Source organism: Ailuropoda melanoleuca, chromosome 4 (genome assembly GCF_002007445.2).
Source record: "Ailuropoda melanoleuca isolate Jingjing chromosome 4, ASM200744v2, whole genome shotgun sequence".
NCBI lineage: Eukaryota > Metazoa > Chordata > Mammalia > Carnivora > Ursidae > Ailuropoda > Ailuropoda melanoleuca.
The window spans coordinates 128,796,823-128,823,724 of record NC_048221.1 but is presented as its reverse complement, the minus strand read 5'-3'; the positions used below and the strand labels follow the sequence as shown (position 1 = coordinate 128,823,724).

At 39.4% G+C, this 26,902-nt stretch overlaps 1 protein-coding gene across 14 annotated transcripts in view; it reads right to left on the bottom strand.

Moving 5' to 3' along the window:
* Positions 1 to 26,902, bottom strand: part of LDAH (lipid droplet associated hydrolase) — a 108,886-nt gene that overhangs the window by 33,082 nt on the left and 48,902 nt on the right. For 9 of the 14 annotated variants that reach the window (XR_004625072.1, XR_004625071.1, XR_004625073.1 and 6 more), the window contains one exon: positions 554 to 788. The exons of 4 other annotated variants lie outside the window; for them this stretch is intronic. Coding sequence is in view for 7 of the 10 variants with exons in the window: in XM_034659853.1 (XP_034515744.1) it covers positions 554 to 788 (235 nt within the window). In the remaining 3 variants the exon portion in view is untranslated. Of the gene's footprint in view, positions 1 to 553; positions 789 to 17,245; positions 22,876 to 26,902 lie in introns of those variants that run through there. One more of the 14 variants, XM_034659859.1, reaches the window with a different exon arrangement.

Below are 26,902 nucleotides of genomic sequence, written 5' to 3'. Positions count from 1 at the left end.
GTGAAATCATATGGTATTTGTCTTTCTCTGACTTGTTTTGCTTAGCATAATACACTCTAGTTCCATCCACATCATTGCAAATGGCAAGACTTCATTCTTTTAATCACTGCACAGAAGACTGTTTGCATCTCTATACACCAATAATGAAGCAGCAGAAAGAGAAATCAAGGAATTGATCCCATTTACAATTGCACCAAAAATAAGATACCTAGGAATAAACCTAGCCAAAGAGGTAAAGGTTCTGTACTCTGAAAACTATAGAACACTTATGAGAGAAACTGAGGAAGACACAAAGAAATGGAAAAACATATACATTTTAAAATGTGCTTGCCACGAGAGACTGTGGATTCTGGGAAACAAACTGAGGGCTTCAGAGGGGAGGGGAGTGCATGATTGGGACAGGCTGGTGAGGTATTAAGGAGGGCACATATTGCATGGTGCACTGGATGTTATACGCAAATAATGAATCATGGAACATTGCATCAAAAACTGGGGATGTACTGTATGGTGACTAATATAACAAAATAAAAATTATTTAAAAAAATGTGCTTACCAAGGCAGAACGGTTCTAATACACTCAGGACCGAAAATTCGCTCTGCAGGTTCATCATTCGAAGGGCAATTCTGATCACAAAGGACTTGATTTTCTCAGGCCATGGTTTAAGTAGAAGGTAGGCAAAAACATAGAGAGCATATCGAAGCCAGCACAGAAGTGGAGTGGCGATCCTGCCGTTCGGTGACTCAGACATTCGCTCGATTGTTGGAAAGAGCAGAAAGGAGCGAATTATCTATAATAAAAAACATACTTTGATGAGAAGTTTTCTTAAGGGATAACCCACTGTTTTACTGTTTCTTCCATACAGTATGGACAAATGGGGTTTCAGAATATGACTAAAGATCTGTTGTGAGAGAGAAGAATCACCATCTGCTGTCTTCTCACTGCACAAGCCATCTGAGGGAGAATATAAGGATGTCCCCTTGAGTTACTGGGGTTAATTTTCAGGGTTAGGAGCAAATCAGATTACTAGATACTTTCCTGATTGGGACAGCAATTCACAATCCTTTTGAAAGACTGCTGAAATTAGGAATTCATGTGCCTTTTCAAGAGCTACACCATATCGACTGACTAGTGATACCAGAAGAAAGTAGAGCTCCACAAAGAACCTTGGTTCTAGTCAGCATTTATTGATTATAGTTGGGAATAATTCACTTTGGAAAAGATCCTCTATTCCTTGTTCTTACCAATAAAAGATAATCTTTAAGAGGACCAAATACATTTCTAATATCTGATTTAACCTTAACAAAGTGCAGGCCAGAAAGAAGCAAAGCTGGAAATCTCTACCCACATGGGAAAATGTTCAAGGACAAAATATAATTTCAACTGAATTCATCAGGATACCTGGAAATATATACTCCACAAGAAAGAAGAGCATCTTTAAAACATTTTAAATTTACCTTATCTACCATATTAATACTTAAAAAATAATATATAAAAATAATTTCTATGAGGGATCAGAAAAGGCAAAGAGTTAAGCACAAACCCTATTAATAACAGAGTAATATAAGTGAAATAGATCACCAATGTTAACAGATTGTAGACCAGGAAATGAGAACGGACACAATGGTTTTACTTTTTTAAAAAAAAGTTTAAGATACATATGGAAAAGCATATAAAACATTAATGCGTAAATTAACAAATAATGGAATAAATGAACAGCTATGTGGATCCAGAAACAAAACACTGCCAGCATGGCATCTTCCAATCCCAACTCCTACCTCTTTCACATCTTAGGTAACCTCTATCCTGACTTCATTACTTCGTTTTATATCAATACTTATCATTCCTTAATACTATAATCACTTCCTTATTTTACTTTACATTAATAGTTATCGTCCTGCAATCGACTGAATTGTGACTCTCCTGAAATCATAAGCTGAAGCCCTAATTCCCAACGTGATTATATGTAGAGTTAAATGAGGTCACAAGGTGGGGCTCTGGTAGGCAGGATTAGTGTCCTTGTAAGGAGAGTCACCACGGAGCTCGCTCTCTTCCCAAGCACACACAAAGAGGTCTGGTGAACACACATGGAGAAGGTAGCCATCTACAGGCCAAGAAATCTCACCAGAAACTGACCAGGCTGGCATGCTGATCTTGGATTTCCAGCCTCCAGAACTTCGAGAAAATAAAAGTCACTTCTTTAAGCCCCCTAGTCTACGGTATTTTGTTATGGCAGCTTGAGCAGACTAATACATATTCCTTAATACTATAGTTAAAGCTTGTCTGTTAATGAATTTTATATAAATGCAATCAGCAGTATGTTTTTGTGTTTTACTTCCTTCCCTCAATAGTTTATAAGATTCATCCGTGTTGATATATGTAGGAAACGCTTATTATCTTGACTCTACAGTTTCCACTGTATGAACATACAGCTATTTATTTTACTGATAGATATTTGGGTCGTTTTCAGTCCAGAGATATTACAAACATGCTGCTGTGAACATTTTTATATGTGTCTCTTGGTGCATGTATGTATGTATTTCTGTTGATGATATCACTCAAAGTAGAAATACTATGTCGTATGGTATGTGTAAGTTCAGCTTTAGTAGATAATTCCAAATAATTTCCCAAAGTAGTTGTACTAATGTACCCCCCATATCAACAGACATGAGCTCATATTGTTACATATCTGTACTACATTTGGTACTGATAAACTCTGTAATCTTGACTAACCTGAAGGATAGCGGTATTTCACTATGGCTTTGTGTTTCTCTGATCACCAGCAGAGTTGAACAACTTTTATGTGTTTACATTTTCTATATCCCCTGAAGTGCTTATTCAAGTCTCTTGCACACTTTTCTATTAGGCTGCCTATCATTTTCTCTCCTTGATTTACAAATCTTGTCTTTGTTTTTTTATTTTCGATACTACTCCTTTGTCATGTTGCAGTCCTTGGCTTGCCTGTTCATCTCTTATTTTTTTTCTTAATGGACATAAGTTCTTAAGTTCGATGCAGTTGCATTTAAATCTTTTCTTTTACATTTATTTTTTGTGCTGAGCTCAAAAAAATTCTTGTCCAACCTCAAATCATGAAGATATTACTTTTCTCATTTGAAATGATTATTTAGAAATTAGGTAAAGCTACCTCTTAGTGGAGTCTGCGAGTCTGTTCCTTTGGTTCCAGGTATCAGTGATTTGCCATTTCCCTTATGTATTTACATTCCTCCTTTCGGATGCACTGAATGCACTTTTCCTGGCAGGACCTGACAGGACAGCACAGGCTTTTGTGGACTCTTTTTCATCCTCTACCACTGACAGTCCTTTTCCATAGTAACCTGTAGGTGCCACTGCCCAAATGTTCAAGTTGATCTGTAATTCTCACTAATGTACAGTCTCTCTGTTAGTGTCTTCCACTAATAAAGAACAGGGATTTGATGGTGAAACTGTGGAGGACTCTTCTTGTAATCATCTTTCTTGTTTTTCCTTGGTCATATCTGTCAGTTGAGTGCTCAGCCATTTCCTATAGACTCTTCCTTTTCTCTCAATAGCAGCTGAGATATTTTAGTTGTTTCTTTTTTGGTCATAATAATAATTTGACCTCTACGAGGTCTCCTCCTCTGTCACATTAAGTAAGAATGTACTGTTCCTTGTGGTCTTAGTGGTGAACAAAAGACATTCTTTGGGAGCAGGGAGCCACAGCCTTTTCTGATGATTTTTTAAATGCTGCATTGGCAACTTTACATATAAAATGCTCACAATGTGCTTTTGGAATGAATGTAGGATTTCAGCTAGAATACGGGACTTGCTGCCTCTTTAGCATTTTCTTTTTTTTTTTTTTTAAAGATTTTATTTATTTATTTGACAGAGAGAGAGACAGCCAGCGAGAGAGGGAACACAAGCAGGGGGAGCGGGAGAGGAAGAAGCAGGCTCATAGCAGAAGAGCCTGATGTGGGGCTCGAATCCCACAACGCTGGGATCACGCCCTGAGCCGAAGGCAGACGCTTAACCGCTGTGCCACCCAGGCGCCCCCCTCTTTAGCATTTTCTTAAGTGCAAAGCAGAGGAGATGTTAGATGGACTGTGTGTGCATAATAAAGGCATTCGTGGGGCCTTGTGGTGCAGATGACTGTGGACTCCAGAACATCAGGGATGATCCAGAATCCTCTGATGAGAGCCTGCTGCTTATTCTGCAATGTGTTTATACAAAGATTATATATAAAGATTCACATAAAGGTTATGGAATCTCTGTGAAGTCTGACTAACCAAGAAAAGTCAGTTAAAGGAATCGTTCTCCCTGGATGCCACTTTCAGTGTGAATTCCAACCCAGTGTATTCAAACACAGACAGAGGAGGAACGAGGTCAGCTCTGGAATCCCAGGACTGCTCTGATATTCGGTCTTCTTCTTCCCCCCGGTAGAACACTGGGCTACAGCGGTCCCGATTCTGCCATAACCACCACAGGGTGAGGGCACAGGGTGAGCAGGGCGGGCAGCACCAGCACCGTAACTGCATGCTTCTGCCATTGCAGGAGGCACCTGTAAAGAATCCAACAGCCCTGGAACACGCTCGGCCCGTTCCCATAGTCAGTGAACAGTGGCATGCCGCTACATCACCTCTGCCTTTCTGCCCAAAGACATTCTTCAGGACCACGACTGATGGCTCAAGGTCACATGTGACTGCTGTCACTCTTAGGGATGTGGAATATCCCCTAGAGACCAGCAAAAATTAAGAAGTCTAACAATACCAAGTGTTAAAGATGTGGATCCATAAGAACTCTTACGCAACATGGCATTAATAACTATGACACTTTCCTCCTCTGTTTCTGAAAGTACAGGCAATTTAGTGGGTGTCTGGAACTCACACAGAAAGTAAATTTTTATCATTTTGTCAAATGTTAGCAGTTTAATTCGGGGATCTGGCATTTCACTTGGATACCAAGCAGCATGCTTTAAGAGTCTGAGAGGCAGAAAGGATGAATTCTCTCAGCAACTGGAGTGGTGTTACAATTGACCACTGATTTTACACCTTCAGATTCAGAAGTCTTTCCCTATCTTTTGGGTTGTTCTAACATCACAAATCCTTTTACTCCTGAGTGCTACCAACATTCTATTGGACTTAACAAGACTTGAGAGATTCAAACAGGGGTGGATTTACACAAAGCAGTCTTCGGTGCTGGGACAGGCAGGGCTTCTCGTTGCCCTGCTGAGGCCTCCCAGCAGAAGGGCCAAGGAGGTACTTTTCCCAACCACAGGAAGACTTCTCCCTCGAGGCTGGAAGCAGGTGTGTTAGCAGCTGCAGTGGCCGCAAAGGAAAAGATGAAGGAACTGACCTCTTGGCTTCAGCTGGACTCTCGTTTGCCAGTCTCACCAGGAGCCCTAGAACACGCCACACTGAAGAAGCCAGATGGGCCAGAGTCCATGGGCATGGCTGGCTCCCTGGCAGCCAGCATTCTTTAATAGTGTCTCCAAAAGCTCTGTGGTCTAGTCTTCCACACTTACATTCATAATCTACCTGAAACTGATTGTTACGTGTGCTGTGAAATATGGGTCTAATTTAATTTCTTAACATATGGAAACTTGATTGTCCCAGCACTATAAACTGTAAAGGCTGACCTTTCCCTGCTTTTCTGCATGGACACTCCTGTTGTGAATCCCATGTAGATGTGAATGGGTTCTTTTTAGTGCTCTCTGACTGGTTCCACTGGCCAATCTCTCTCACTCTACACCAAGAGCACAGTGTCATACTGACGAAAGCTTCATAATATATTTTGATATTTGGTACAAAAAGTTAAACCCCAGCTTGTCTTCAAAAATGCCTTGGGTATTTTTGGCTCTCTGCATTTCCATAAACATTTTGGAATTGGCTATTCAAGTTCCACAAACATCTCATTGAGATTCTGATTGTACTAAATTTAAAAATTAACTCAAGAAGTATTATCTTTACAATACTGAGTTTTCCAACCCACGAACATGGGATAGTTCTTTTTTTGTGTCTCTAAAAATGTTTATACATTTTACATGTAGTCATCTTGTACAACTTTTTGTTTATTATTATTAGGTACTTATTTTTAGGTACTTATTTTTTTATGCTATTGTAAATTATTAGGTACTTATTTTTTTATGCTATTGTAAATAGGGTATCTTAAAAATTTCATTCTCTAGGGGTGCCTGGGTGGCTCAGTTGGTTAAGCATCCGGCTCGGTTTCAGCTCAGGTCATGATCTCATGGTCGTGGCATCGAGCCCTGCATTGGGCTCTGTGCTCAGTGCAGAGTCTGCTTCAGATTCTCTCTCCTCTCCCTCCCACTATTCTCTCTCTCTCAAATAAATAAGATCTTTAAAAAAAAATTCATTTTCTAAATGGTTGTTGCTTATATATGATATAAATAATATTTACATGTTGATTTTGTGTCTAGCAAACTTATTAAAGTCCCTTAGTTCTAGTAAGTTGTCTGTAGATCCTTTTGGATTTTCTAATACATAGTCAGATCATCCACATATAACGATAGTGTTATTTCTTCCTTTCAAATCCTTGTATCTTTTTCTCTTACGTTACCTGAGCTAATACAATGCTAACAAATAATTCTTGTTCCCAAACTAAAAAAAAATTTTTTTCAACATAATCACATGATGATGTGCACTGAAGGTTTTCCAGAGATATACTTTGCCAGATTAAAAACATTTCTATTCCTAGTTAGTTAATTGCTTTTTAAAATCATAAATGGATGCTGAATTTTATCAATTACCTTTTTGGTAATTATTAATGTGGTAAACTATCAATTGATTTTCTAATGTGAAATTAACTTTTCATTCTTGGGATAAACCCACTGTGGTCATGATACATTCTTTTTACATGGTTTCCTAATATTTTGTATAGCACTTTGCATGTTGATGAGTGAGTATGGTCTATGACTTTCTTTCCTTGTATTACTTTTTTCCAGGTTTGGATGTAAAGGGTTTGCTAGTTTGAGGAAACTAAGTTGGAGAGTATGGTCTCCTCTTCTGTTGCCTAGAGGATTCTGTAAAATAATAATGATTTATTCTCCAAATATTTGATAGAACTCATTAGTGAAGGCTTAAGTATATTTTAGAAAGTTTTGCCTATTGATGGATTCAATTTCTTTAATGGCTTAGGACCACTCAGGCTTTTAAAAGTTCTTGGAAAAAAAATAATAGAAGTTCTTCTTCAGTATGTTTAATGTTATCTTTTCCTAGGGGTTTGTCTATTTCATTTAAACTTCAAAATTTATTGGCATAAAGTTATTTGTAATATCCTGTGATCATACTTCAATTTCTGGACCACAGTAGTGATATTACCTCTTTCATTCCTGATGTTGACTATTAGTACCTAACAGAGTAAACCTTTATAATTATGAAAGAACTCTCTTCAGGTGCGGCTGGGTTTCTCAGTCAGTTAAGCGTCTGCCTTCGGGTCAGGTTATGATCCCATGACCCTGGGATCGAGCCCCACATCGAGCCCCACAATGGGCTCCCTGCTCAGAGGAGAGCCTGCTTCTCCCTCTGCCTGCTGCTCCCCCTGCTTGTGCGTGCTCTCTCTGTCAAATGAATAAATAAAATCTTAAAAAAAAAACACAAAACTCTCTTCATTTCTAGCATGCTTTTCCCTTAGGGCTTATTTTAATATGAACATAGCTACAGCAGCTTTCTTTTGGTTAGAATTTGTATGATACAACTTTTCCCACTCTTTCACTTTCTACTTTTCTATGGCCTTACATTTAGAGGTTATATTTGGATGTTTTTCTCTAACTAATCTGACAGTCTTTGTCTTTTAACTAGTATGATTAATACGCTTACTACCTTTTTATTTAAATAATTCCTAATACTTTGGAGCTAAGCCTAAAATGCAAACCTAAAATCTTACTTTGTTGCACTTTATTTTTTTGTATACCTTCACCTTATTTTTTTCTTCTATCTTTTGCAATGAGAAAGATATAAACAATAAATATAATTGATAATAAATATTAAATTATTGAGTAAATGATACAAAAAGTGATCAAAGCGTGTATGTAAGACACAAAAATGATTAATAATTCTAAAGTAATTACAGGACAATTTAAGGAATAAACAACAATAAATAATAAAATAATAATTAAGCAAAAATGCCTATGTTAGTAAACTCAGGTCCATGGTGATATAGGGAAGAAATACACTAATGAAAGGAGATTAGGAATTGCTGGAAGTGGTGGTGTAGCTTTCAATAGGGTGTCAAAGAAAGGCTACAAAGATAGCTGACATTTGGGCAAACACATTCATGGAGTGAGCTGGAAGATATTTGGAAAAAACGTTTTTCTGGAAGAGCCGGAGGAGCAGGTCAAGTGGAAAGGGTGTAAGACAGAACCTAATTTGGTGTGTTGAGCAAAAGCATGGAGAACAGTATTGCTGGGGTCGGATGTGTGAAAGGACAGCAGTTCATGCTGTGATCACGGGGACAGCAGGGGGGACAGAGGATGTAGAGTCTGATAGGACTTTGGGTTTTACTGTGAGTAGCTGAGAAGCCTCTGAAGGGTATTGGAAACAAGAGTGACGTGTTTAACTTTAATAGAATTACTCTGTTGTATTGTTAATACTGTCTCAAAAGTACTAAATTGGTGAAATTAGACAAGATAAAAAATGAGTTATAAATATTGGAAAGGCAAAATTACCATTATTTATGACTTACGTTTAAAACATTAAAAAATCCCATGTATAAAAATAATAGCTAAATACAAATGTAAGAAGAAATGCAGTGCACTTATCTAAAGAAAACTTTAAAACACGATGGGACATTTCTTTTTTCTTCCATTGCAAAAGAGGTACAAATTCTCCTGCTAAATTAATGGATCAATTCATTTTAATACCAATTAAAATACTAAAAGATGATTATTTTGAAATTTAATGAATTATATTAATGTTTATTTGCAAAATGAAATGCACTAACCAACTAGGAATTCTGAAAAAGAAGAGAAAGAGATTGGCTCTCCAAAATATTGGACAGATTACGAAGCTACAATAGTTGAAACTATTTATCAGAAAAGGATCACATAGCTCAGTGGAACATAAAAGAGTCTCAAAACAAACCTGAATACACGTGGGAATAAAATTTATGATGAATCAGTGGAGAAAAAAAGGAGCTGTTCAATAAATGCAGTTGGGAAAACTGGAAAAAAGAATTACTTGGAGCAGCAAAGGATTGGAGATGAGAGTTCATAATGAGAAGTGGCCCCATATATGGCGGTGCGGCCACACAATGGAATACTATATTACAATTAACATCAGGTAGATTTGCATGTGCTGACAACAAGGATGTCTAAATTCTCTTTCTTTTTTTGAAACCAGCTGGTTGGGACTGTGAATAAAAGGGAGTTAGCAAACTTTAAAGGAGACATTCTACGCATTTGGGCTCATACACTCTTTGGGGTTTTAATTTTGAAAAAACAAAGGCAATTTTGCTTATTTTCAGGTTTTTCAACTATGTCCTATGAATGATACCTGGAGAATTAATGTCACTGAATAATGCAGTGTCTGCCAACTGGAATTTAACTGTTCAGCTCTCAATCTTATTTTCTCCTCCAGACACCTTTTAAATCGTATTAGTAAAAAACGAAACCAACCACTATCATCAGGGATTTGGCTAAAAAAATAATTTCAGGGAATAATGTGAGGTCATTACATTTAATATTAATCCCCTAAACCTGCCATTTATAAAACAGCACCATGGATGATAAAGGAAAATGTTCAGAACTAGGACCCTCAGGTACTACAAATTCTTCACTAGGAAAGTGAAACAAATATGTTCTCTTATACTCCGTTTGTAAAAGCAGAAAAATACGTTAAATGGGAAAGCTAGAAAGAAATATTTTCATTTTTTTCCCTGGCCAATCCACAGTTAAACCGGAACAATCACCTAATGAAAATGACCTACTTTCCAAGAAGTCTGGTGGTTTAGTCCTTTATGATAACTCATTGCTCATTTTAGTTTCAAGTTTATTCATTTCAAAACAAGGGCTTCTTTGTGTTTATTAAAATGTCCTTAAAAGATTTAGAGAACACAAATGGTTAATACAGTTACTGTCATACTAAAAAATATACCATACAGATTCCATACTTGTTAAGTAACCCACAGTGCAAAGGAACTTCAGACTGATCAAATCAGCTGGCAGAAAGAGGAAGCAATCCATTACTTTGTACAAATGATCCATTACTGTGACCCATGTTAAACAAAATTGCATGCAAGGGAAACTCTAAAAATACATGAGCAACTACAGGGTTACATGTGGTTGATCTGTATCAATAACAAAATGAGAATTCAAGTGCACTCTGAAATCATGGGAATGTACCGAAACAATAAGGAAGTTCTAATTCATACTCTGAATGCATCATTACCTCTCAAAACTATAAGAAGACCAAAGATTGCTTATCACAACTAATACTCAGTTGATGAGACTGGTTTTCCTCTCTTGCCTTTGGAGAACAACAGTTATTACCTGTTGGGTGAAACTTATACTTTTCTTAGATACCATAATGGCAACTTCAATTTAATTCATAGTCCAAATTTGATAGGATAAGCCTCAGTAATAAAAATTTCTTTTATTCATACAGAAACCTACTGGCAAAACAATCACCAGGGTCAAGGAAGTATACCCAATTTTATAACACAGCTGTGCAGAGAAGGTTTCCAAATCTGTGTACATGACAAAACATTTTCTTATGTTACTGTCTCATTAAAGAAAGAACTTCTAGGCTGGCCAGTTCATTCTACTCCAAGGAAACATTCTCATATATTTCACATTCTCATTTGAAATCTACCAGAGTCAACTTTGATGATGAAGCACAACCATGTTTTCTTGAATAATGCAGTTAAGTAAATATACATGTTGGGACTTTTTATAGAAAGTACATTTTGGGGGATCAGAGAGAGTATTTTGATGTTTATTTTTTCTGAATTTATTATTATTGTTAGTTATTTTATAGACATGAAGCTAGGGAACAATTTCAAGTATAGCCATAAGGTAAGATGTATGATGTTCAGACGTGGATTATGTGCAATGTTTCATTAAATTGGCATGTTTTTTATTTATTTATTTAATTTTTTAAAAAAGATTTTATTTATTTATTTGACAGAGAGAGAGACAGCCAGTGAGAGAGGGAACACAGGCAGCGGGAGTGGTAGAGAAAGAGGCAGGCTCCCAGCAGAGGAGCCTGATGTGGGGCTCGATCCCAGGACTCTGGGATCACACCCTGAGCTGAAGGCAGACGCTTAATGACTGAGTCACCCAGGCGCCCCTGGCATGTTTTTTAAACAAAGAGTACAATCTAAAGAATCACCAATAAATATTATTGTACAGATAGCATACTAGAGATATATCCATTTTTTCTGGGATGCAGCCATGATGCCTCTACGTTTGGACTAACTGAAGCCACGATAAATAGTATTTCAACATCATCAAATGAACAGTATCACTGCCACTTTCCCTATTTGTTTGTTAGCTGAGCCCACCTGCTGCAGTAATGGCAGGGTGCTTCTCCACTGCACATGTTGAAAACAGGAACACACAGCACACAGTTTTTCCTTTTATCTGATTGCCAACGTTGTTAAGTCATGTTAGAGAACCACATAGCCTTTAAAGATAAAGTTGTTGGTGATCAAGGCACAGACCTAGAGATAATCCTAGTCTGACCTATTTATCTCCTCTCCCCTTGGGGCCATGTTTTCCTCTCCTTAGCATAAGACTATTCAGCTTATTTAATCATATGTATGCAGTTTATAATCTGCAGATGCCATTCTGTTCTAATGATCAAGCGCTTGCTTTCTGAGATCTTGTATTCTAACAGTTTCGTATGGCAGTAAGATAGGGATATGCCCCACAGTAGAGAAGTGCTTGTAATAACAGTAATCACTTTGCTACTTTCTAGGAACTATGTAAAGGCACCTTACGAACATTATCTCATTTAATACCTGTGACAACCTTATCGAGTAGTTTCTTCATTCCATAGAGAAAACTGAGGCTTAATGACAAAGATGAGGTACGCACCCAAGCAGGGTAACTTCAGAGCCCATGCCATTAAATATTATATACACTATATACTTTTATACAAAAGAATTTCTTAGCAATCATTGTTTGTGACCTAATTTCCTCTGGGTGAGCCAATCACTATCATTATTGTTACAGGCAGGCCAGTATTTTTTTTTTAATATTTTTTTTATTATGTTAGTCACCATACAGTACATCCCTGGTTTTTGATGTAAAGTTCGATGATTCATTAGTTGTGTATAACACCCAGTGCACCATGCAATACGTACCCTCCTTACTACCCATCACCAGCCTATCCCATTCCCCCACCCCCCTCCCCTCTGTAGCCCACAGTTTGTTTCTCAGAGCCCATAGTCTCTCATGTTTCATTCCCCCTTCTGATTACCCCTCTTTCTTTATCCCTTTCTTCTCCTACCGATCTTCCTAGTTCTTATGTTCCATAGATGAGAGAAACCATATGATAATTGTCTTTCTCTGCTTGACTTATTTCACTTAGCATTATCTCCTCCAGTGCCGTCCATGTTGCAGCAAACGTTGAGAAATCATTCCTTTTGATAGCTGAATAATATTCCATTGTATATATGGACCAATACTTACAAGCGTTTCAAACCATTCAGCTTCAGAAATTACTAACCCCGTATCCTAAGAAGTAAAGCACGAGATCCTTCAGCAATTGATTGCTGAAAAAAATAATACCACTTCAACATGTTTTGCTTCAGATGGACGGTGTTCAAGAAAAAGACCACTTTTACCATTTTCCATTCATGTGAACTATACTCATGACCCTCTGGGACAGAGATTTTTCTACACTTTAATTACTTGAACGTAAAAAAAAAAAGCGCCATTCTATGCATTTAATCTACATGTTGGTGTTGCTAATTACAAGGAATGCTTGCATATTTACAGATAGATTTATATAGCTTATGATTGATTACACTTAAATATTTGAAATATAGGTTCAAAGTCTTCCTATAGCCCACTTTTCTCAAGCTCTTGTCATTTCATACTTCACATTTGTTTTCCTTTGAATGCAAAGTGCTCTTCTCCTCAGCTGAATATCGCTTGGGATTCACTTCCTTTTCAGTCTTTCAGATTCAGAATCACAAAGAACTCAAATAGGAAACTGTGATGCTCACAGACCCACTGCAGATGACTCTTCACAGGCTGCTGGGCGGCTCAGCCCTCTACTACAGAGCACGTCACTCCGAACGGAACAGTTTCCTCCAGGTAGCCTCAGTGAATGGTGACAATAGCAAACCTATCCTCATGTCTACACCAATAACCTTCTCAGAGGACTACTATAGGCCTTTGGCAATTTCAGCTTTCTCTTGGTTTTCGATGGCAAAGTTACACAGAATCAGAAAGGATGGTTTTGCTGACCAAAAAAGGTGCTAGTTGGCAATTCCCTAAACTTGGAGCCGGAGTAGTCTATGTAGGCCAGGAAGAAAAAAAAAAAAAGAAAGAAAGAAAGAAAGAAAAACTCCAATTGTTCACAATAGGGTTGGGACTTTCCAAAGTTGGAAACTGCAGTCTTTAAAAGCTTAAGCGTAGAATGACTGAGAAGGAAGGGTCATTCATTAGGTCTACTGCTTGTTTTTTGGTTCATTCATTCATTCATTCCTTCATTCAGGATACACTGGTACCTACAATACACCAATGCTGCAGGGAGTGCAGGAGACTCACTGGTGGACAAGACAAAGTGGTCTCTGCTTTTAGAGAACTGAAGTCTGAGCAGAGAGACATTTATAATAATGCATGATAGGAAGTATGTTATAGGAAAGAGTAAATAGAACCATAAAATGGGCACTAGAGACCTCTGATCCATCATGGCTTAGGAACCTCTGAGAAGGGCCTTGGAAAGAGAAACTGACCACTATTCACTGGGTACCTCCATGAGCAAAGTGCTGATGACACAGCTCAGGGTTATTTGGGGAAATCTGTACAAAAGACTCCTCAAGACTCCTCCCCATTTAATTTTGCTAAAGACACTATGGAACACGTACACCTCCGTTTCATAAAGTACCATTTTAATAACTGAGCTAAGATGAGGCAAAGGTATCCATCATGGGTTTCCAGACTGAGAGAGAGGAACAATGGAAAGGCCTATGGCCAGAGGCACATGCTGGGTGCGTGCCAAAGCAGCACACCGCAGGGACTCTGCCACAGAAGCTGTCCCAGACAACACTCCCAGCTTCTCAGAAGTCAAAAGGAAGGCTCAAAATATGGCTTTCTTGTTACATATAATCTGGCAAAAAGCAAATCCAACAGTCAGGACAGCTAAGACCCCAGGAGAGAGGGATTAAAACTTGGGAAAACAAGCAATTAATTCACAGCAAAGTGTTAGGCCCAAATAACTCAAGTTCATACATAGATCCCATTACCAGCTTTGATAATGGAGCAGCTAAGGATCTGTCCTCCTTTCAGATCAGGAAAAAACAGAGATGTATCAAAGATGTATCTTACGTATCTTCTCCCTCCTAGGCCTCTGAACGGAGTGCTCCTCTGCCCATAGACTCCCAGACACACCAAGTTCTTGAGGGTAGTCTCCCTCTTGGTGGTCTCCCGGCTCGGCAAACACCTGAGTTAGCTTCTGAGTTCTAACACTGCAACTCACCGAACTTCTGAGACCTCAGCTTCTACGGAGCTCAGAGAGAGGACAAGTGCCCCTGGGAAGGCCCTTCCTTACCTTCCCTAACAGGGTTGGATGGCACTCCTGAGACCCTACAAACATTTCTGCTCTTAAGAGTGTTTGGCATACAAATATGACAGGTCACTAATTTATCAGTTAAAAATGTTCCATGGTATCTGAAAATGCTATATGATGAAAATGGGCATCATATACTCTGTTATCAGCTCAAATTTTAGCCAGCAACTAATATATGTGTATGTGCATACACACATATAAATAAATAAACACACACACACACACACACACACACACACTGTACACATACCCCTATCCTATATATATATGAGAGGAGACAGAGACAGATGGAGTGTGAGGGTGGGGAGAGGGAGAACAAATAATAAAGCAAATGAGGCAAAATATTAACAACTGTAAATGTGGGTAAAGTGTGTAAGGTGCTCTATGTACTATTCTTATTCTTCTAACGCTTCTGTACGTTTGAAACTGTTTCCAGATAAAATGTTAGCTAATAAAGTACAGTCCACCACTGCCCTCTATCCCCCAGCCAGGGCACTTCCAATCCCCTTGATCTTGCTCCACTCTTTATCAAGGTAGTGTCACCTTTGAACATATTAATTTCTGCATTTTCCGTATTTATTACCGTTTCCCCTTAGACTGTGGGCTCTGAGAAGGCAGAGCTTCTTTTCCGCTTTGTTCACGGGTACTTTCCTGTCTATTACAGGTGCTCAGTGACAGTACATGGCACCTAGCAGACTGAATGGATGTAGGTGTGGCTGAGGGGCAGTGAGGCTTCCAAGATGACTGCCTCATCCAATACCCCCAAGCAACAACTCGTCTCCAAGCCCAGCTCAGGACTGCAGGTTTATTCTTTATAGAAACCGAACGAAAGAGCTTTCTGAGCTGGGTACACAGGCACAAAGAAAGGCAGGGCAAAGGGCCCACAGCAAAGAGGGATTCAATGAAAGCCCAAACACTAAATGCTGAACCTCTCAAATGCAATCACCGGCCTCTCATGTTGTTCTGCTCTGATGAGGCTGTCCTTAGACAGGAGATTTGGAGACTTTTTTGGAGAAACTGAATGGCTCTAGAGAAAAACCATACAGATAGTGACACTGAGGAATACCCCCCACCCCCCATGTCAGGATGCCTGTCCAATTACCCTGCAGCGAGTCCAGCTAGCTGACAAGGCTCACTCCCACACAAAACCTCCTAGGATTTTCAGTGCTTCATTCTTAAATATGAATAGATAACAAAGGAATGTCAGACATTTAAGCAAAGCTTCAATGGTACTAGACAGACCAACATAAACAAAACATGAAAAAAGGTATTCATAATGAATCGTGATAGTTCAACAAAACTCCAAAAGTTTGTTCTCCTCAGATAGAAAGAGAAAGCGAGTGAGCAGTGAAATAAAAAGGACACTACAAAAAGGGAACAAAGAAATTATTTTCATGAAGGCTGAAATAAATTTAATTATTAAAAATTACAAGAAAAAGCTGGGAAAATATGCAGTATTTCTCACTGCATAGAACTAAAAAGAGGGGGAAGGGCGAAAGAGATTGACAATGTAAAATAAATCAAGAGAATCATTTCTAGATGCTTAACGTGTAACTAATGAGAAAACAAGGAGGAAAAAAATACAGGAGAAGACTTTGGCATATAAGGATGCTAGTTTCCAAATTAAAAAGCATAAAGAGTCCAAGGAATATCATCATAAAATGTAATAATGGGGATAAAGTAAAGATTCTAAAACTGTCCAGAGAAGAAACAAGTCACATAAAGAATCAAAAACTTGAAAAGGCATACTTTTCAATAGCAGAGCTTGAAGAACACGAAGCCAGGCCAACAGCTGGTAACGGCGGAGATGGGGAGTGGGGGTGTCAGACTAGCTTACTGCAAAGCAATCCTCCTGCCAAGAACAATTAGAAAAGCTGGGAAAAGTATTTTTTTAAAAGTGCCTTTGAAAGCATCAAAGGCAGAAGAGAATGAAAGGGCCAAAATTCTAGAGAAAAAGGAAACTCAAGAGAGGTGTGTTCAAATAGCTCATCTTATTTACCAATTTGTGAACCACAGCTAAGAAGACAAGAAGCTGGGTTTCTAGAAGTATACTATGGCTCAAGGGGCAAAATTTGGGCATCTGGTGCCCACTCAAGAGAAGGCACCCCAGGCTCTCAGTGAGAACTACTAAAGGGTTATTCCCTAGAAGTAGTGACCAACTGGACATAGACCAACTCTCACAGAAGTAGCATTGATCAGCCTGAGTCCAGATGCCATTAACGTGTGATCAGTCCTTACTGTAATTGCTAGTCAAAAGCAAAAGGAAATTCTCCATGGAGGAATACAGAAGCTTCACATTGTCTTAACAATTTTTCAAATATAATGTCAGGAATTCATTAAAAAAAACCACCTTATTAGCAGTGATGGTTCATTTTCTTTTCTTTTTTTTTTAGAGATTTATTTATTGATTCATTTGAGAGAAAGAGAGAGAAAGCAAGCAAGTGGGGGGAGGGGCAGAGGGAGAAAATCTCAAGCAGACTCCCTGATGAGCGCAAAGCCTGACATGGGGCTGGACCTCATGACCCATGAAACCATGACCTGAGCCGAAACCAAGAGTTGGATGCTCAACCAACTGAGCCACCCAGGAGCCCGAATGGTTCATTTTCTGTGTCAACTTGACTGGGCCATGGGATGAACAGATATTTGTGGAACGCTATTCTGGATGTTTTGGATGAGATAAATATTTGAATCGCAGACCAAGTCAAGCAGAGATTGCTCTCCCTGATGTTAGTGGGCCTCTTCCAATCAGAAAGGCTGAGTAGGACGGAACTCCTTCTGCTGTTTTTGAGCAGGGACATTGTTTTTCTTCTGCCTTTGGACTCTAACTGAAACATCAGCCTTTCCTGGGTCTCAAACTTGCTGCTTTGGGACTAGAACTTAAACACCATCCGCCCTCCTGGGTCTCTTATGGATTACAGCTCCTAGGATTTGTCAGCCTCCAGAATTGTGTCAGCCAATTCCTTATAGTTAATCTTCCTCTATAAGTACACACATCCTACCGGTTCTGTTTCTCTGGAGAACTCTGACTTGTATACAAACATACTGAGGGAAAGATGAGATGACCAGAAACAAGCAAGGAGAAAGAAAAGAAATGCAACCACACGAGACTTGGATGTTGAAATTATCAGACACAACAGAATTTCAAGAATTGGTAACAACAAAAATAATAAAATGGAAATTTTATAAGCGAAAATTACAATAACCGAAATGAGACTGCAAAAGATGGGTATAAAAGGAGTTTCCACATAGCTGAAGGGAAGATTGGTGGACTGAAAAATAGGTCGCAGAAATTATCTAGATTGAGTCAGGGAGAGAAAAAAAAAGTTATTGTGTGTAAATTATACCTCAACTTAAAAAAAAAAAAAAGGAAAGCGTGAACATCTATTAGGGAGAATCAAATAAATATGCAGTACCTATAATACAAGGTGGACTATATAAGAATTATGAGAAAAACGTTTCAAAGGAAGGATAATAACAACTGAGAAAAATCAGGAAAGAACTCCTGTAGGAGTCTGCATCTGAGATGATTTCAGAAGGTGGACGGAAGGCATCTGTTGGGTGGTGCTAGGAGGAAGCAGAAAGGAAGTGGGTAAGAAGAAATACTAATAGGTGGGAGGGAGCACTAGGTACGCACAGGGCAGGTGCAGGGACTGCGGCCGAGGGAGACAGAGGAGGCCATCTCCCTCAGAGGACCTGGAGGAGAACTCCCCTGGCGCCCAGATGATCACAATCTGCCCCTAAGATTCTACGGAATCACTTCTGAATCGGCACCAGTCAACACTCATATAAAATGACGGAAGCCCTCAAGCCTTTCTCCTCTTCAGTGGGGCTCGAGAAGCTTCTCAGCATTTCCTCAAGGGTCCTGAGCCATGAAAAAGGAAAAGGCTGAATCTCTAACACTCAATTTGGTTTACTCCAGAAGCTCTCAGAACTCTACCGGTGAGGAGACGAATTAAAATTATTTGTTGAAATGGGAGTTTCTGGACTGTCTACAGGCTTCATTTATGCGTGCACCCTCTGGTCTCTGTAGGACTGATACTGGGAAATGATTTACTGTCTGCTTTCCCAGGGACAGGCTGCCAGAAATGATGCTGGCTTCAATCTTTATCCATTCATCAATAATACACCTTTCTGACACCTGATAATCTGGCTTCTTCCCAACCCAATGCAATTAGTCTGAACTGGCTTGGATGCAAGATATCAAAGCAACCACATTTTATTCTTGTGAAGCATCTTTCATTTAGTGCCTGCTAGGCTTTTTCCACTTCAGGGAATTTTTTGTGGCCTGCATTGCATATTGTTCACAGATTTTCCGTAAGAGCAAGAGGGGAGGGTGAAACAGCTTCATGCATACAGGGTACCCATATCAGAAAGCCTTTTCCTTCCTTAAAGATCACATTCACCATTCTCATCTCCACAAGCTGATAGACCTAAAAAGAATCTTCTGGCTAGAATAAACGAGCCACAGAAGAACAACTTCACAGCAATGTGTTCATCTGTTTTCATACTCTTGCATGCTATCTCTTCTATGCTCCATCCACTAAGGCTCTATGAATCTGCTCTTCTGGGAACACCTGGTTCACTGGCATAACAAAGTCAAAATGTAGCAAGGTATGAGCTCAGTCTTTCAGACCTGTATCCATCTAACCATAAAGGTATTCACAGAGCCTCTTAGAGTCCTAGCCGCTATGAACCTCATGGCCTGATGAGATTTGAATATGGCTGTACTGTTCTAAAAAAGAACCTGCTTCATTCTAGCAGTATGATGAATGATGATGCTAATCACAATCTGTGTTTTTTCTTTAAATCATATTCAAATAACAGTCAGGAAGAGACCATCAAAAGACATACCTATCAATAATCCCAATTATTCTAGGAGTGGGGAGAAGCAGGTTAAAAAAAAATTACCCATTCAGACTTTCTACAAGTGTATACAGAAGTATATATGCACACAACACTACATTTTTCTTCTAAATACTGAAATAGTACCAGCTCATTTTGATTACTGTTGAGGTCCATTTAGCAAGCATTATCAAATGCTACTATATCCTCAATAAACAGACTTTACCAAGTACTACCATATACTAATTGATTAAGCACTGAGTCATGCATTGTGCTGGGTACGTATTTTTTGATCGATTTTATTACCTAGCTCTTCTTCAGTAGGAGCACAAACTGTGGAGTCAAACACACATGGGTTCAAATTCTAGCACAGGCACTTACCAGCTCTCTAACCCTGAGCAAGTTACTTCTGTCCTAGGTCTTGGTTTCCTCATGTAGAAAACGGGTACAGGAGCCCATCAAAGACTTGCTGAGTGGATTAAGTAAGATCCACAAATGATGGCTATGGTGATGTAATAATCCTCATAGCAAAAACAGTTCATAGTTTAATCTTCAATCACTCTAAATATCTACAAGCATCTTACATAAATTTTTACATCCTAATAAATAACAATGCAAAAACAGTTCGAAGTTTGTTTTCTTATAAAATAAAAACAAAATTGAGAGGGCGTGCTGTATTATCCTCTGGTCTAAACATGGAAACTCAAGGGACAAGTTAGCTAGGTTTAAAATGTCCTATACAAAATCATGATCTATCCATACTTTTCTTTAAGCAATTTTACATTCAGTTTTAAAAAGCTACTTGTTGAGTTATGAAAGCAATTCATGCTATATTTTTTGGTTAAGTCTCTCTGGATACTATACGAATCTTGAGTTACATTTATTTTTTATTTTTCTCCTACTTTCCTGAAACTTAAAAACATATGAACTTTTATAATGGAAGGAAAACTTTTAAACTAAAGAAGGATCTTGCAAACCACCTGTAAAAAAACATTTTGGGGACAAAGAAAATCTGAATATGGACTAAATTAGATGATATCAGAGAATTACCATTAATTTTGTTAGGTGTGATAATGACATGGTAGTTATATAAGAAAAGGTCCTTTTTTAACGAAGCACAATGAAGTATTTATGGGTGAAATACCATGAGGGCTACAATTCAACTGAAACTATTTAAGAAAAAAAATAAGGTAAAGGTAACAAAATATCAGTAGCTATATTAATCAGGATAATGGGTTCTGGAGATTCATTACACAATTATTTTTATTTTTCTGTCTGAAGTTTTTCATGATAAAAATTTTAAATGGTCAATTTAAAAATGAGACTCTTTTTCTTTTCCATCTATATCAGCTTAGATAGCTGTATTCAAGCTTTGCTGAGATGGGTTGTAACTGACTATACCTTTAAACTGCTTTAAACTGCTTAAACACCTCTCCCAGGCTATGTCTGAATTTTCCATCCTAACAACAAGCACTGGGTGATTAGCTAAAGGCCCACATACAGCAGACTGATGACTTCCATCACCAGGAGAATATTCTCAGAATTGATACAATGCCACAAACACAGCTCTTCAGTGCCTAGAGACACAATAACATAGACACTGGGGTTTGCTGGAATGCAGAGGGCCAATGCAAAACATAAGATTGAGACCTTGCACACAGAAGAGTGCGGCTTAAGTCAGCTTCCACTGACAGACTTCTGCTACCTTGCCACTTAAATCTTGGAACTTAAGACTGCAAAGAAATGACAGTGACTTATGTGGGCCCACCGGGTGTGGCCCCGATAACTCAAGGAAATGAGAAAATACTTCTTGGTAGCGTTATTTCCCTGAACAATCTGGATATCAGCACCTTTACTCAAGAGGGTCGCAGTGCTTGCAGATCAGATCACAGGCAGAAAGAGCTACGATACAGGAAACAGAGACAAAAAGAACTTTGCTTCAGAGAACCTGATTAGCGTTCCTCCTGCTGCCAGGGCGTGACGTGAGAAGGCAGAGCTGACAGGTTCCCGAAAGACCAAGGACAGATTCAATTGTCCGTTGCCTCTCCATACATTCTGTGCCCCCAGCTTTTGGGGAGTTTCGGTTGGTGGCTCCCCACCTGGAGCACCTATCAGAATCACCTGGGTCCCACGTGAGAGAGAACACTGATAGCTGGGCCCCAGTCCTAAAGTTTCAGATTCAGGAGGTCTGAGTGGGGCCCGATAATTTCTTTCTTACAAGACCCCAAGTAATGCTGATGCTGCTTTGAGAAATGCTGGCTTAGCTATCTGAATGAGTGCCTCGTGTCATCTACTACATTCTATTCTGCTCAGGACTACTCCTGGGCCAGAAAGAGGAGGTGCTAACATGTGTGCGGGCAGTATGTAAGGTTTTCTCTGCCTCATGGCCATTTCACTTCACTTGCCCTACTTGTCCCTTTAAACACAGCTCACTAACTCTCAATACACTGGACCCGTGAGAAGATGGGGGAAATTTTCCGTATCTGACTGGATCATGGATACACCAATGCTAAAATGGTTCAATATTTAAATCTGAAAAGTCCTCAGAAATACTCAGATGAAATGCATTAGATAAAGTATTAAGGATTAACATGCATGAAGAATGTTTTATTATAAACCCCTGTTTTCACTTTCTTGCAGCTTTCCAAAAAATTAGCCCTTTGTGGTGAAATTTTCCATGCTTGGTTTCAGCCCAAAGGTGATTTTTTTTTGTGAAGTTTGAGAAAAATATATTAAATAGTTTTTGAGTTATGAAAAGATGAAAAAAGCCCACACAATTTTTCCACTTTGAAAGCAATTTTAGGATTTTAAAAAAATATGCAGATGACTAAAACATGGCTGAAGTCGCAAAGTTGAAACTTTCCATGTGTTCGGCTTTCAGCAAGGTAGTCTCCTGGGTAATTAGAAAAGATAGTGTGCGTGCACACACACAAACATATAAATATATGCATTTAAATAAATGCACAAGTGATTGGCAAAGTTGCATTTCATCATATTCAATACAAGCTTTCCTCAGAGGAAGGGATTTATTGTTTTCTGCAAGGGAGTCTTTCACCAAGCAGAGTAGTTAGGGGTTGACTGCCTGACACCTGTGGTTTTCACGTAGCAAGGGTCACTGGTGGCTTGCGAGGACGTAAGTGTGGGATGCCTGTGCACTGTGTCTCCGGAACCATCCACTTCCTTTCATACCTCCATCCACCTGCTGCCCCCAGTGCAATTCAAGGATTCTGATTTGTTGTTTTCCGAGTTCAATTTCTCCGCTTGGCCCATGCCTCGACACTAAGTCCCTTTATCTTCCTTCTGCTAGAAAACACACACATGTTCTCATTTGTCCCAATTCTCTCCAAACTTCCCCCAAAAGCATTGACCTGCTTCCCACTAAACCCTTCCTAGTGTTATTTGAAGAACTCAAGTATTAAAAGAAACAGCAGTAGAAAATCTTATGTTTAGGTCAAATAGGTTTTGGTGGCTTGTCAAAGTTAACTTACTCTATCCCACCTACAACTGTCACCTCCCTAGCTACTTCACTTGGGAAACAGATAATAGGAAAGTCAGAACACAGAAGACAAGAGTCCTAGTTGTGACCCTTCAGGGCTAACTGACATACGGGTTAGACGCCCAGCTCTCAGTTACTTCAGTCTCTGTTATCTGCAAAATGGAAGAATTAGGTTGTCACATGACCTTGTTACATGTAATCACGCTCTGTAAATTTCAAATGACTGCTGGGTATAACTGTAGTAATGACAATACATCAATTTTAAAAACTGTTTCAGGTTTTTAGACTCAAATGAAGAACCAAGTACAGGGCACATGTATCAAATGAAGAACTGAGTTAAATCACAAAAACCCTTTTGCAAGGATGTAGTCAAAGATTAAGAAAAATTCAATTTCCCTAGTCTTCATGTGTGCAGATTTAAAAGATAAATAGATGACAATGTTCCTCCAACAAATGTTCCTGTTCCTTTTTCATTTCAACATCTCTCTCTGTATGGTCTATTCCCCTCAGCATATGTTAAATTCTCTCCCACTTATAGGAAAAAATGTTCTTTTGACCAGCCTCTTCCTTAAGTTATCATCTTGGCTCTTTACTGACCCATTTCTGGAACACAATTCATTTATCACCTAACTGCCTGAGAACCCCTTCTCCCACTATTTCACTAAAAATGTTCTTTTCTGGGTCATTAATGACTTCTGATTACCAATATCAGAAGCTTTAAGCTCTCTCTGAACTCAACTCTGTTATCCTGTTTCAGTTATTTACTGCTACATAACGTACCATCCCCCCAGCTATGGTTTAAAACCACAATGATTACTCTTTCTTATTCTGTGGGGTCAGGAATTCAAACAGGACTCAGCTGGACTTCTGTTCCAAGTGTCATTGGCTGGGGTCACTCCCTGGGCTGCATTCAGTAGCAGATGGGACAGGTTGAAAGGTCCAAGTAGGTTTCACCAACATATGGTACCCCATGATCCTCTTATGTGGCCAGCTTGGGCTTTTTCACAGTGTGGTGGTCTCAGGTAGTTGGACTTTGTATATGGCAGCTGGCTTCCAAGAGGGAAGAAATAGAAGCTCCCAGTCCCCTTAGGCTTGGAATTAACATCACTTCCACTGTAAACCACTCGTGAAAGTCACATGCCCAGCCCAAAATTCAAAAGAGGAGGGAAAGATGGGGCGCCTGGGTGGCTCAGTTGTTAGGTGCCTACCTTCGGCTCAGGGCGTGATCCCAGCATTCTGGGATCGAGCCCCACATCAGGCTCCTCTGCTGGGGGCCTGCTTATTCCTCTCCCACTCCCCCTGCTTGTGTTCCCTCTCTTGCTGGCTGTCTCTCTCTGTCAAATAANAGGCACGTGTATCAAATGAAGAACCGAGTTAAATCACAAAAACCCTTTTGCAAGGATGTAGTCAAAGATTAAGAAAAATTCAATTTCCCTAGTCTTCATGTGTGCAGATTTAAAAGATAAATAGATGACAATGTTCCTCCAACAAATGTTCCTGTTCCTTTTTCATTTCAACATCTCTCTCTGTATGGTCTATTCCCCTCAGCANCTTTTTTTTTCTTTTTTTTTTTTACCTTGATCCACAGTAAGATATATTCTCTACATTGTAATCTAGGGTAATCAACACACCCCACAAAGAGTGAAACAGAAGTTTCACAATTCAATCCACTCTAATATTTTCTATTTTACTCTAATATATATTTAAAAATGCTATTTTATTGTTCACAATCATATGCTTCTCTGCTCTGAGGAGGATGACACTTTGCAGACTCCTTGATGACAGACTTGGTCATGTAACTTGCTCTGTGCAATGCTGTGCGAAGGGTGACAAATGTTACCTCCAGGCAGAGGTTTTAAGATGCAGTGGGTGGTTCATTATTTCCTTTTTATCTTCTGCCATGAGACTGAAATATGCCAGACAGAAGCTACTCCATCAATCCGGATTCTAGAGGAGTGCACGGTGACAACTACATGGGACAGCCAACCCTCAAAAGCCTTGTATCATGAGCAATAAATAAATCTTTGTTGTTAAAAGTTACTGACACTGTGTTACTGTAGCACGTGTACCCTATCTTGACTGAGCCACTGGTTGCAACCCATTGCGGTGACTTCAGAATCCACTAATGGACTAATGTAGTCATTAGTCTGGAAAATTACTATATGTTTTGCCTCTTCCTCTTCTTCGCCATCCTTTCTATCAAATAAAGTCATTCTCCTAATATACGTCTATGACCTGTTCCTGTTTTCTCTTGACAATTTCCCTTGGCAAATCCCAAATACCATCTTCATTACTTCTCATCTGAACTAGTAATAACTTGCTGATCACCTGGTTGTTAGCTTCTAATTCTACACTCTCTCTCCAATTCACTCTCCTTTTTGCTGAGAGACTAATATATCTGATTCAGGACTATTATCATCGCAGGTCCCTCAGTGGCTCCGTACTGTCCAGGAAATAGAGTCCACATCCCCTAGTCCAAAATTCCTTGTCCCCACTTCTATCAGCCTAGGTTCTTACATCCTGCTGTTCCCTGCATGCACACCAGGCTACATCCAAATCAGACCACTCACTGCTCTTTTCATGTGTCCAGTGATAAAAACCATTTTTTTCATACTGTTCCCACAGCTGAGCATATATAACAACCCCCTACCACCAACACATCAAACTCTCTACTTCTAAACACTTCTAAGTATTGACTCAGCCTTCCCTGCTCAAATACCAGCTCTTCATGAAGCTTTTTCTTTTTAATAATAATTTTTTATTATGTTATGTTGGTCACCATACAGTATATCCTTAGTTTTTGATGTAGTGTTCCATGATTCATTATTTGCGTATAACACACAGTGCACCATGCAATATGTACCCTCCTTAATACCCATCAACCGGCCTATCCCAATCCCCACCCCCCTCCCCTCTGAAGCCCTCAGTTTGTTTCCCAGAGTCCACAGTCTCTCATGGTTCATTCCCCCTTCTCTTTACCCCCCCTTCATTCTTCCTTTCCTTCTCCTACCAATCTTCTTACTTCTTATGTTCCATAAATGAGTGAAACCATATGATAATTGTCTTTCTCTGCTTGACTTACTTCACTTAGCATAATCTCCTCAAAAATGGGAGAAGATATGAACAGACACTTTTCCAATGAAAACATACAAATGGCTAAAAACACATGAAAAAGTGTTCAAAATCATTAGCCATCAGGGAAATTCAAATCAAAACCACACTGAGATACCACCTTACGCCAGTTAGAATGGCAAAAATAGACAAGGCAAGAAACAACAATTGTTGGAGAGGATGTGGAGAAAGGGGATCCCTCCTACATTGTTGGTGGGAATGCAAGTTGGTACAGCCACTCTGGAAAACAGTGTGGAGGTCCCTTAAAAAGTTAAAAATTGAACTACCCTATGACCCAGCCATTGCACTACTGGGTGTTTACCCCAAAGATACAGACGTAGTAAAGAGAAGGGCCATATGCACCCCAATGTTCATAGCTGCATTGTCCACAATAGCCAAATCATGGAAGGAGCCGAGATGCCCTTCAACAGATGACTGGATTAAGAAGCTGTGGTCCATATATACAATGGAATATTACTCAGCTATCAGAAAGAACGNGTGAAAGTCACATGCCCAGCCCAAAATTCAAAAGAGGAGGGAAAGATGGGGTGCCTGGGTGGCTCAGTTGTTAGGTGCCTACCTTCGGCTCAGGGCGTGATCCCAGCGTTCTGGGATCGAGCCCCACATCAGGCTCCTCTGCTGGGGGCCTGCTTCTTCCTCTCCCACTCCCCCTGCTTGTGTTCCCTCTCTCGCTGGCTGTCTCTATCTCTGTCAAATAAATAA